We start from the raw sequence: 12,245 nt of genomic DNA, 5'->3' as shown, positions 1-12,245 counted from the left end.
AGGTACCCATTCTGGTGTACTTGGTTAGGGCAGCCACAGAAAACAACTATAGCAGGTGAAAGCTTGTACTACTCCTCCTTAAAAAAGAGAAAGGGATCAAACAATATATTTTCTATGAGGATACTCTCTTCTCTTAACTTGATTTATTTCTAAAATGATGACTGTTTGATAAATCCCTTAGCAAAGGCTAGAGACTTCTCAGTATCATTTTAGTCTGAAGGCTTAGAGATCTGAAAAAATAACTAGAACTTCATCTCCATCATGCCTCATTTTTTTTCTAGGATGATATTGACTGTAGTAAGGAAGTTAATAGATTCATAAACTCAATTTGCTAATTGAAAATAGTATGTTTAGTTGTGATACCTAAAACTCTATATTTTTGGGTATTAGTGATGAAGCTTACAGAATACACTGGGTAGTTGCTGAGAAAGGGTTAAAGACAACTCCTCTGGTGTGTGTGTGTGTGTGTGTGTGTGTGTGTGTGTGTATGTGTGTAAGATCAGATTAGTGTGTACTTTACTCTTCTTCATTTTCTTTCTCATCCCACAGCTTCCATTGCTTAAAGGAAACATTAATAATAATGCATTGGAATTGATTCCATATTATTCAAATTCAGTTTGGAATCTTCTTGGGAAGTAATTTCTCAAAGCTCATTGACAATGTATGATGTACAGAGAAAGGCATGAAAAATGATGAGGATTCCCATATGGAACCAAGTAATGGTAGTTGGCGGAGCTGACATTTGACTAGAAATATAGAAAAGATTCTGTTGGATATAGACATCAGTTCTGTCTTCAGGGATCTTGAGATGAAGATTGGGCCTAAAAAGTTGACCTTGTAGAATATTTATTTCATTTCAGCATATAAACGATGTATTTTACTCATTTAAATGCCAGAAGTAATGATATGTAGGAGCTTGTCATAAGATGTAGCTTAGCACCTTTTCAGATTTAAACTAGTTTAAACTGGTCAAGGAGCTTCATTTCTCTCTGGCTTACCATTCCTGCCCCCTCAAATTGAATGAATTTTGTACCTACTTTATTGAATATTAGACTAAACAGTTCATATGAGCTGATGATTGTTCTGATAGTTTAACACAAAAATCAGTCAGCATCTGGCTTGATTTTGAGACCTAGTCTGTATACCATATTTTTTCTAAAGGTGCTTCCAATCAAAAGTCAAGACAAGTGGGAGGGTTGGGGTGAGTACAGTGAAAGAGAAAGAAACTGGTCTCACGTTTTGCCTGATATTTAGCCAAACAGTTAATCAAATGGTCTTATCAATCAAACTATACAGCTGCTTAAATGGAAAGAGGCTATTTCCCCCTCTTTATCACTACCCCCTAGCTTTCTCCTTTCATCATTTTCCTCATCCAGAACAGGAAGATCTCTGACATAAGCTATTTCTTCTTCATTCTTTGCCCTTGTCTGTAACTTGAATTCATGGAAGGCTGAACTTGGAGGGGGCTCATGGCAAACTTAGACAAATGCTGAATCTAAAATATGTTTCTTAAAAAAATGATCCATAAAACACAGAAACCTTAGAAGCAAACAAAGAAAAGACCAAGTGGTCTGAATCTGAAGCAGGTCATTCTCAGAGAGACCCCTAAGGTAAATTACATCCATTCCTCCACCAATCACCATCTCCTCTGAGTGTTTTCCCAAGAGAGTCCAAACCGACAAGAACGTGCTTTGACTTGTTAAAATGTATAACACATATTGTATTTTCAGTGGTCCTGAAATGAACATAAGAAACTGTCTTGTTGTCACTTATTAGAAGGGACTGGGGGGGGGGGGGGAGGTGAGAGTTCTTTCATTAGAGGTGCTTGTCGCAGTTAATGCGCAATAAGAAATAGTTTGGAAAGTTCTGTGATATAGTCACTTGAAACTATCATCAACATTTTAACAAAGTATAGTCTGGGAAAGCAATGATAACTTCAGAGTGGCTGAGCTGGGCTTTGTCTGTATTTTATTTCATCCTGTAAGACATTCACTAGCTCAACATTACCAGACCTATTTCACAGATGAGAAACTTTGGTGCATGGAGCTTCCCAAGCTCTTTCAGTCACTACATATCCAACACTCAGGATATATCCACTTTCTGAACCACCTGTTCCTCCCCCAAATTCTGAAATACCACAGAGGGACATGAAATAGACATTGTGTGTGTATCTATTCTTCTCAGTAGAGATGAGATTGCTTTTACCTTTCATTCCCAAATTATGAAATATTACTACCAATATGACACAAATCTGTGGTTCACATATTCAGCTTTTTCAGTAAAGTTAGAAAACCCCCCACAACTTTCAAATAAATATATGTGCATCAAGAAAAAAAAAGCTATCATATGATTTTAGATATGGTTGCTAATCCCCCCAAAGTTGTTATTGTTTTACAACTCAAATGCTTAGAATGTTTAAATGCTGGGTATTCATGCTGATTTGTCTAGTCTTTTGGAGCATATATGAGATATGTTCATGCATATCTAAGCTTATTGTATGCATTTATTTATGCAAAGTTATATGTCTCTTGAGAACATTAGCTATGAAGTATATTCTTGAGGGAATTGCACCTCTACAATTATTAACTGCATAAAATGTAAATGGCAGACCTAACTTTATAAAGGTTTGAATACAGCTCCTCTTTAAAGTGTCTGGTTTTGTTTTTATGGTATTGGGGAAAGAGAAGAGGTTTTTTCTTTCTTTTTTTCTTTTTTCTTTTTAAAAACTAGCATCCTTGAGGCCCCTTTTCCCCAAACACGTTCCATCCAAGCTCTTGAGCTAGCTAGAATATCCCTTCTCTGCCCCCACCCAGTCATCTTCCCAAAGCAGTGGCAAAGTCAGTAAGTAATTGGGTCCAGATTGGAGATGTTTAAATATTCATGAGGCTGGCAGGGGACTGGGAGGGGGTGACAGTCTAGAAAGGGGGTAGGGGCTGCGGGAAGTGATTAGTCATTGAAAGCTAGTGAACAATTCTGAGAGAGGGGAGAAAAGGACAGATAAAAATTGAAAAATTGGGTGGAGTGGGTGAAGAAAAGAGGAAAGGAAAGGAGAGAAGAGGCGAGGGGAGAAAGGGAGAGATAAGACGGAGAGGAGAGAGAGAGAGAGAGAGAGAGAGAGAGAGAGAGAGAGAGAGAGAGAGAGAGAGAGAGAGAGAGAGAGAGAGAGAGAGAGAGAGATTGAGCGATGAGCAATAGCTCTGGACCTTACAGTTGCAGCTAACTGCCCTGGTGTGTGTGAGGGAGAGAGAGGAAAGGAGAGAGAGGGAGGGAGGGAGGAAGGGAGGGAGGGAGGGAGAGCGCGCTAGCGCGAGAGAGCGAGTGAGCAAGCGAGCAGAAAAGAGGTGGAGAGGGGGGGAATAGGAAGAGAGAGGAAAGGAGAGAAGGCAGGAAGAAGGCAAGGACGCTACAACCATGCTGTGCTGTATGAGAAGAACCAAACAGGTAGAGCTAAAGATTTTTAACTTCTTGCTGTTGTGAAATTACCGTAGTACAATATTTCCTTGTAAAAGCAGGGGAAAAAATATATTTTAACTGCTTCTGCTCTGGCATGGTGCTCGCGATTCCTTAACATATGGTAGCCGATGGTCGTATCCCAGCTTTTATTCTTTTCAGTCTTTCGTGTTCTGGTTTTGGAATGCTGCTCCTAATTAGGATGAGGGTAGAAAAATATGCCCATTTGGCTAGAAATACAGTTGCTGCTGCTGCTGCTTCCTTTTTTTTGCCTATCAGTTAATGCTTAGTGTTTTAGGTCTCTGCTTTTGAGGGTGTGGGTGTAGAAAGGGGTGTGAAGAGGAAGATGTGGGCTTTACCTACCAGATCGAGAAATGAGCCTTCATAATATGTGCAAAAAGCGTGGTGGAGAGACGAATATCCAGGCTTGAGTACTGCCTGCTCTGTCGTAGTTAGCTCACATGTGCTCTTATTTCATACATGCATGAGCTCCAAAAGGGCGCAGGTATCGATGGAAGAACATGTGGACGTTTTATTTATTTATTTATTTATTTTTCAATGAATGAATGAAACTGTGGTTTGGGGAAAATTCTTCTTCATTTTAAGAGAAATCTAAAGACTTCTGGGGCTGGGTGGGGGGTGGATTGAGAGTGTGGAATGGGGGAAAATCCCCTTTCTGAGATTCATAGCCGATTGTGCACCAGCTGGTCGGAGGAAAGAGAGGACCACGCCCCTAGGAGCTTTGAGCTCCGACGGGATGGGAAAGGCCAGCCAGTATTACCTGTTGGAAATCAGGTCCTTTCTCTTTCCCTCTTCCTTTGCTTCTTTCCTGGCTTGGTCGGTGACCAGAGACGTGTTCACATCCTGTAAAATAATGATGGTGACTAATTTTCATCAGGAAGAAGGACACATCCAAGATTAGCAAGAATCCGAATCCCCTCCCTCCCCCACTGCCTAGATTCCCCCCTCCCCCCCCCCCCCCCGTTACATTTCCAATGGCTCACTTATTTCTTGCAAGACGTTTGAGAAACTTGACGGGGGGGTGGGTTGGGGAGGGAGGAATGAGTTCGGTATTCCGCAGTGACAGGGCAGTGACATTCTCCAAAAAGAAGCTTTAAAACATTTCTTGGAAGACATTTAAGTGATTTTTGGCAAGGGTTAAAGAGAAAAATGGGTGTGTGATATGGGTAACTCTGTGTGTGTGTGTGTGTGTGTGTGTGTGTGTGTGTGTGTGTGTGTGTGTGTGTGCATGTGCCGGTGGTGGTAGCGGGCAGTCTTGGTCAAAGAAACTCTCTGCAGTGATTGCATTATGCTGGGTGGGGTACAAAATGTGGGTTTGGGTATTATTCTTACGCAGGTGTTAGAAATTGGGTAATTTGTAATATACTCGGGTGGAGAGTCTACAAACCTTGCACATTGAGCCAGCGCCCTGGAAGGAGGGGGTGGGGAATAAGGATGAAGGAGGAGGTGGAGGAAGAGGAAGACACAGAAGCAGATTATCAGAGCAGTGGGTGGAGAAGCAAGACAAAACTAAGGGAATGAATGAATGAGTGAATGAATGAATGATTGAATGAAAGTAGTAGGCATCCTTGGTTGTGTGGGGAGAGATCATTGGGAGAAGTGGGGGTGGGGGACTGCAGGGGCTATTTGCAGGCATTTCTCTAACCTGCTCTTTGGTTCCAGAGACTGGCACTTCCACTAGCTCATTTTTAAAACTGAGACTTTTTTTTCTCTTGCCTTCCTTCTTATATATATATATATATATATATATACATATACATATATATATATATAAATGTAATAGATATACAAGTATTTGGGTTAAGTACACTGCCAAAGAAAGGTCCTAAGGTTACCCCACTGGTGAACTGGGGAAATAAAATTTAGGAAGGCGGAGCCCTAGGGATGCAATGCTATTCTTTTCAAAAGCTTCAATTTTTGGAAAGAAAAATACACTGGTTTTCAACTTATTCCCACCCTCCTTATGTACATGTAAGTATAGATGCATCTCCTTTGATAAAGGAAACTAAACCTGCTTCTTTTGACAGGGAATTGGAGCTAGAGGAATTCCCTTTCCAAAATGCAGACAGCTGCCTAGATTCCAGTTGTATCTCACAGACAGCCTTCAGCATGAACTCTGATGTGCTAAGTAATGGAGATGAAATTGTGTGTTAGGGAGTTTGCATGTAGACGCATATAGCCTCCGCATACTTCATACGCACCAGTCATGCATGTATTCTGTATGCTCCCACACGCCTTCCCTGTGGTTTAGCATCATTCATATGCAAAAGAGAAAATGAAATATATAGCAAAGGTCCTTTTTATCCCATACATTTCGTGTGTACTTATGTGTGAAATGGTTATGTGTCCTATATAACAGTGTTATGAATCATTCACGTTTGCCAGTATTTAAGATACTATTAAATCAAACAGAAAGAGATGGTATATTCAGGGCTCAGGGCGTGGGCTCACACTAGCCTGACTGGCATTTATATACTGTGAATACTTAAGTCCCACACAGGTTTCTTGCTTTTGGGTGAAATGATTATCAGTCAATTAGAGTATAATCCACTAGTGTCTATACTTCTGATATGTATTTATTCTCCTAGTTCTTAATTGAAAATAAAACAAGGGCACAGACCCGAAAAGGTCTAAACTCTGCCACACCCATGAAATCCAGCAGAAATGTGGGAGGGGGCTGGAGGACTTGCACTTCCTTCCTCTTCCACTCGAGCCGCATAAAGAAGCAATCCCGGATTTCTAAGTTGTAATACATTGCCAATAGCTAAGGAAGAAAGCATAAATGATCTATATTAGCCATTCGTTAGCAGTATAGATTATTACAGCAGGAAGAAGAGAAAGTGGGATGGGAACACAGAAAGGAGTGGCCAAAGGAAGAATTGAAAGGATCCCTGAGATTTAATTGGCTTATGATTTTCAAATATTTTTAAATAGCTCAATTACCGTGTATATGGCAGATGATTAAAAACTTGCAAGGTGTGATGTCCAAGAAGCAAGACAACTGTGAGATGCTTCCTTTGTTTAAAAATAATGACTTTAGCTTGTAGTTGAAGTGTAAAAATTAATCTTGCAAGCAAGTAGCCCTTTTTCCCCCTCCCACCCCCTTACCTTACTAACATCTGCCTTTCCCCTCCATACAAAAAATAATTCTTATCTTTAAGAGTGTGATCTGTGGTTTAGAATTGCAACCTTGCTGTACCTTTCCTTTTGCAGCATCAGGAAGTTGTGGAAGGTTTCAGCTTTGCTTTGAGGTGCAGGGTACCCTTCCTAGTGAGGAACTAAGATTCCTCCCTAATCTTTCTGAGCCACACCCAGAGTCATCCAGGGATTTAGTGAATTAATCAGATAGCAGCATTCTACTTAATTGCAGCTGCTCATTAAAAAGAAAATAGTGCTACCTATCACACATTTCCAAATTTGAACAGAATAAATTATTTGAAGGACTTTTAAATTTTCTGCCACAATATGACTTTGCAAAACCTTTTAGACAATTAACAGTGAATCTAGAAATGTGCTCATTTCTGGTGATCAATTCTTCCTAACCTACGGTCAGGATGTATGCATAATGAGCTCTGATTTCTCATGCTGAGAGAGTCTGTGTTACTTGGTGCCCTACCCCCCACCTCCAAGCCATGCTGTGGCAACTGGAATAAGAAAACACAGGGTTAATTTTCTTTCTTGCTGAGCTGGCAAAATTACAGAAACCTCTTTTGATGTTGCCAGCTAAAGGGCAATGCTCTTGTTTGCCAAGAAGGGGGTGGGGGTGGAGGGGCTCAGGGTCTCCTCTTCCTCATCATAGTGGATTTGACAGTATTATGCTTGGGGCTGAATTAATCCACAGACTCCAGAGTTTTACCTGGTCCATAGAGAAGAGGTGGGGCTCTTGTAGGCAATACTAGGCATGGATGTTAACTAAATGTTCCTGTTGTTCATATTCATAAAGCTGAAATTTTCCTCTATTGACAGTTCAAAGAATACACATAGCCAGTTCATCGCAAAAAATAGTACACCAACATTTAACTCTTCTCTTTCCTGTTAAATTCAGAGGCATTCTTGCAGCCAAGAGGTGTCTGTTGTAAACCCAATAAATTGATGTCAGATTTCTCCCTTTTGAATTTCTGAATTGTCATCAGATTGCCTCTGTGCCAGTATAATTGAATCTTCTTACATTTTCTGAAGTGTTGGAAAGACTCCTTAGTGGCTGTCACCTAGGGATCTGATCTCACTCTGATCTCAAATGAATCAGATCTGCTTGGGTGGCCTTTTGCTATTGTCCAGTGGGCACTGAGAAACAAAATAATCCGAACAAAACCTCTACCCTGTTTACCTTAAAAGGGTTTTGGTAGGGATTAAACATAATTGTTGGAAAAACAGGGATCAATACAATCACAAAAATTATATTTCTCTAACTTGTGCAAGGTGAAACCTGAAAGACTCTGTTACTTCTTAAAACTGTCTTGTGTCTACAATGTCTGCCCTCCTCCCTAGGGATTACTTACTTCTGATCATGCAAGCAACCCTGCTTGCTCTCTTGCTCCCTCCCCTGTGTTTTCTCCAATGTCTCTCCCAGTTGCGCCCCATTCTCTTGAGATTTCCTCCTTTTTTCTGTATTAGAGCCTTTCCTCCTATGAATATTATACCTCATCTCTGCTGTCTTAAACATCGTCCTCTGATTCTGTGCCACAGTCTCTATAATGCCCAGTCTCATCCTTTTATAGAACAAAGTTCCTAGAAGTTCACTCACTTTTTCTCTCTGTAAGTTCTTCTACCTGTTTTAAAGAGACTTCTGTTTCTAAAACTGTAGTAACTCATACTCGGAAAAGAGTAGCCATATCCAGTGACCCTCCAGTCCAACGCACCTTATTTGATTTTCCTTTTGCATTTTGTCTTGTTGTCATTCTTCTCTCTCAAACTCTCTCCTCACTGGGATTCCTCAGTAGTTCTTGTTCTCTTCCTTTCCAGATAGGACCTTCACCATCTTCTTTGCTTGACTTTTTTCACTTTTTCTTTTCTTTTCTTCTTTTTTCTTTTCTTTTTTCTTCGGTTGTGGGGCTTGAACTCTGGGCCTGGGTGGTGTCTCTGAGCTCTTGAGCTCAAGGCTTGTGCTCTACCACTTGAGCCAGAGCATCACTTCTGGCTTTCTGGTGGTTAATTGGAGATAAGAGTCTCAAGGACTTTCCTGCCCAGGCTTGCTTTGAAACAAGATCTTCAGATCTCAGCTTCCTGAGTAGCTAGGATTACAGGTGTGAACAACCAGTACCCAGTGGGGTTTTTTTTTCCACTTTTCCTTCCTCCCAAATTAAAAGTGACCCTCATACTATAATTGTGATCCATTCCTCATCTCATTCAATTTACTAATCCTAGATGACCTCAGGCAGGCAGGCCTATGGAATCCCCAAATTTGTATACCAGATAGTTGATCTCCTGAGTCATAGACATCTTGAAGTATTTCAATTAATCTAGTGCACATAAAACCTGTTCTCTGTTTAATACTACTCTTGGCCTTTCTTCCCACTCTTATTACTTTAATACTGCCCATTAAGCTCCAGAGCTTAAGAACCTGGAAGAAGTCTCATATCCAGTAGTTGAAAAAATTTTGATGTATCTCCTGCTTTTTATCTGATTTGTCTTGTCTACTTTTCCAGAACCATCTTCAAACAACTCCTCCTTTTCACTCAATGATACCATGTCAATATTTTAGGCCTTGGTGCCTTTGCTCACACTATGCTTTCTGCCCACATAATGCTTCCCTGCCAGCCCAGACATTTCCCTTTCTTTTTTCTTTTTTTCTTCTAGTCCCTTCCCTCTATCCAAATAGTCTACTTTCCAATAGTCTACTTTCATGCCCTTTTCTATTTTTGATCTAGATTCCACCTATGATATTCTATTTCTAGTGTCTAAGATAATGCCTGATGCATAAAGTAAGTGGTTTTAACAATGAATCATGTAGTTATTAAAGGAGGATGGAATCCTCCCCCAGTTCTCCATAGTGAACTGAATAGCATCATTAGTAGGCTTAAAAAACAAATCTATTTACAAAAAATTTTTAAATACATCTCACCATCACAGACTCCAGTTACTTACTTGTAGATATGACATTCATTCTGTTTTTTAATGAAAGCAGGCACAATAAAGGTGCCCATGTGTAGTGCTAATTTCTTCAAACTGCCATGTCTGGTCTATCTAGAGTCTTCCACTTCCATATCCATCAACCATCATGCCAGCTGCCCCTCTGAAGATAACACTGTGAAGGCTTAGACACCTAACTACCACATTATTAGATCTTCATGAGCTCTTCTTTTGGAGTCCTAAGACTTGTGCCCCTACTGCTTGCTATACTAGTCTCTTCCTCCCCAAGCTTTGCTTAAGTTGTGTATTCCTAAGAATTAATTTTACCCTGATTATTCCTTCCTACTGAAGTATCCTGATAATAATATCCACAAGTAGACATCTTACACAAAGGTAAAGGAACAGTAAATAGTAAGTAGTCCTTAAAATATATTAAATGTATGAAAATAAGATCAATTTCCATTTCCTTCCTTGAGTTTGAAGAGGCCTGTTCTGCTCAGAGTGGAGCCAAATAATCCATGAAAATACTCTTTGCCAGACTGTAAGTAGTTTACTTCAACTGAACTGTCATGTCTTTGAGAGGAACAATACAATTTTTACCTACAAAATTATTTAGGGGTGAAGTTTGTATGTATGTATGTTTGTATACATATACATATATATACATATATATCTCACTTGTGGGGCTTGAACTCTGGGCCTGGGCACTGTCCTTGAGCTTTAGCAGCTCAAAGCTAGCACTCTTATCTCTTAGAGCCACAGCACCACTTCTGGTTTTCTGATGGTTAATTAGAGATAAGAATCTCACAGACTTTCTGCCCTGGTTGCCTTTGAACTGTGGTCCTCAGATCTCAGCCTCCTGAGCACATAGGATTACAGTAGCGAGCCTTCTGGCAGGTGGCTGTTGTTAATTGCTAAAAGTGAGTAGTGTTTTCAACTGTTCTACCTTCATTCTAAACTTGCCTCAATTCTTCCATTGTCTTTGTAAGTTTTCTTTTCCTTTTCCTCTCCTCTCAGATCCAAGGGAAATTTCTCTGATTAATACCATCTCATGCTAGTGCTTGACAAATAAACTTCAAATAAAAATATATTCTATACTACTTTCTAAGTAAGGGGATTAGGCCAAACAGATACTTCAAGCTATGTCTACTAAATACTAGATAATCAATAAATCATATAAGGGAATATAAGGGAATAAATGTAGATAGGGAGGTATTGTAGGATGGCTATTAGAAGACTTACGGTACATCAATAAACTATTCAAAACAGGTTTTGTGTGAAGGCATACATATTCTCACCAGTGTTATGGTTAGACATGCATTTAGACATGTGCATTTAGATCAGAGTGGCATACTTGCAGTTATTTCTGATTTCATATGGGAATTTGTTTTTCCAAGTTTACCATCCTTATTTACAGACCTTATTTTCTTAGCTATTGTTTGCTTACTATCCTGTTTCATGTCTTTGTAGTGGAATAAATCCTTCCCCTGGGTTGTAGACCTGGTTCTGCCAATTGCTTATCATGTGATCTTGGGTAAGTAACCTAATCATCCTGAGCCTCAGTTTGCTCATCTGTGTAGTGGGCACAATAAAATCCTCCAAATCCTGACTTTCTGTTTTTACTAGGCTGGTGGCTCAATTAATGCGATAAAGATCAGTGTTTTTCAAACAATGTGTTTTCCAAATGTAAGTTGTTATTAACTAAGGGATTTCACATATTGATCTGTAAAGTACTGTAGTTCAACAAGAAGAACCATTGCTGTCTGTATAGAAAATATATTTCTTCCATCCCCATTCCTCCTCTCCTAGTTGCTACGAAATAGATGTGGACCCTGCCAATAGATGAGCACATCTTAAAATCAAATATGTAAATATTCAAATTGTCCTAAGCCCTATGTATCACAACTACTGGGAATGTGTGCTGTTTTCCTTTTTGTCCTTTTCTGCCTTTGTCTTTTCTGCATATTCCAATCTCTTCTACATTGGCTAAATCTGCTGCTTGGCCCTATCCCCACCCCCACTTCACTTCGAAACTGGGTTCTCAGTACTAAGATTACCAGGCCTGCTGTGCTCACATCTATCATACCAGGGCCCAGTCAGGCAGAAGGGTGGAGAGGAAAGGGGGAGCTGATTGAAAGCCTGAAAATGGATCTGCAGCCTGGTTGGAAGCCTCCTGCAAATACCATCACCTGGTACCAGTTCCATTCACATCAGGGATCCTCATGGCATCAGAAATAAACCTTGATCAGAAGAGGATCCAGTCCTAAACCTTTACAAATTCAACTCTCAATGCCAAAAAAGAATCTTCTAAATCCTCAGGATTTTCACAAAGAACATTTCAGTTCACATCCCTGGTTATGACTGGGTTGAGCTAGTAATTTAATAAACATTTATCAACTTTTTATATAAGCAACGCAATGTTGCAAACCAGAAAAACTGAGTTTTAAATACATGGATACTATTTGCAATTTTTTTATGTAAAACAATTGGATGAACTTAGTTCAAAGATTCTGGTTTTTTTTTTTCTCCACAGAAGCCAAATGTCTAACATAAAAAAAAATTCTCAAGCCAGGTGCCAGTGGCTCAGGCCTGTAATCCTAACTACTCAGAAGTCTGAGATCTGAGGATCACGGTTCAAAGCCAGCCGGGGCAGGAAAGACTGTGAGACTCCTTTCTCCAATAAACCACCAGAAAACCGGAAGTGG

At 39.9% G+C, this 12,245-nt stretch overlaps 1 protein-coding gene across 2 annotated transcripts in view; it reads left to right on the top strand.

Moving 5' to 3' along the window:
- Nucleotides 1–12,245, top strand: part of Gap43 (growth associated protein 43) — a 113,312-nt gene that overhangs the window by 12,320 nt on the left and 88,747 nt on the right. The window contains exon 1 of one of the 2 annotated variants that reach the window (XM_070030171.1): nt 3,314–3,441. The exons of the other annotated variant lie outside the window; for it this stretch is intronic. Within the exon in view, the coding sequence (XP_069886272.1) occupies nt 3,412–3,441 (30 nt within the window). The 5' untranslated portion in view covers nt 3,314–3,411. Of the gene's footprint in view, nt 1–3,313; nt 3,442–12,245 lie in introns of those variants that run through there. 2 annotated transcript variants of the gene reach the window in all.

The sequence above is a fragment of the Dipodomys merriami genome, unplaced genomic scaffold, assembly GCF_024711535.1.
Source record: "Dipodomys merriami isolate MVZ:Mamm:240054 unplaced genomic scaffold, mDipMer1.0.p SCAF_2, whole genome shotgun sequence".
Classification (NCBI taxonomy): domain Eukaryota; kingdom Metazoa; phylum Chordata; class Mammalia; order Rodentia; family Heteromyidae; genus Dipodomys; species Dipodomys merriami.
This window is presented reverse-complemented; position numbering and strand designations above follow the sequence as displayed.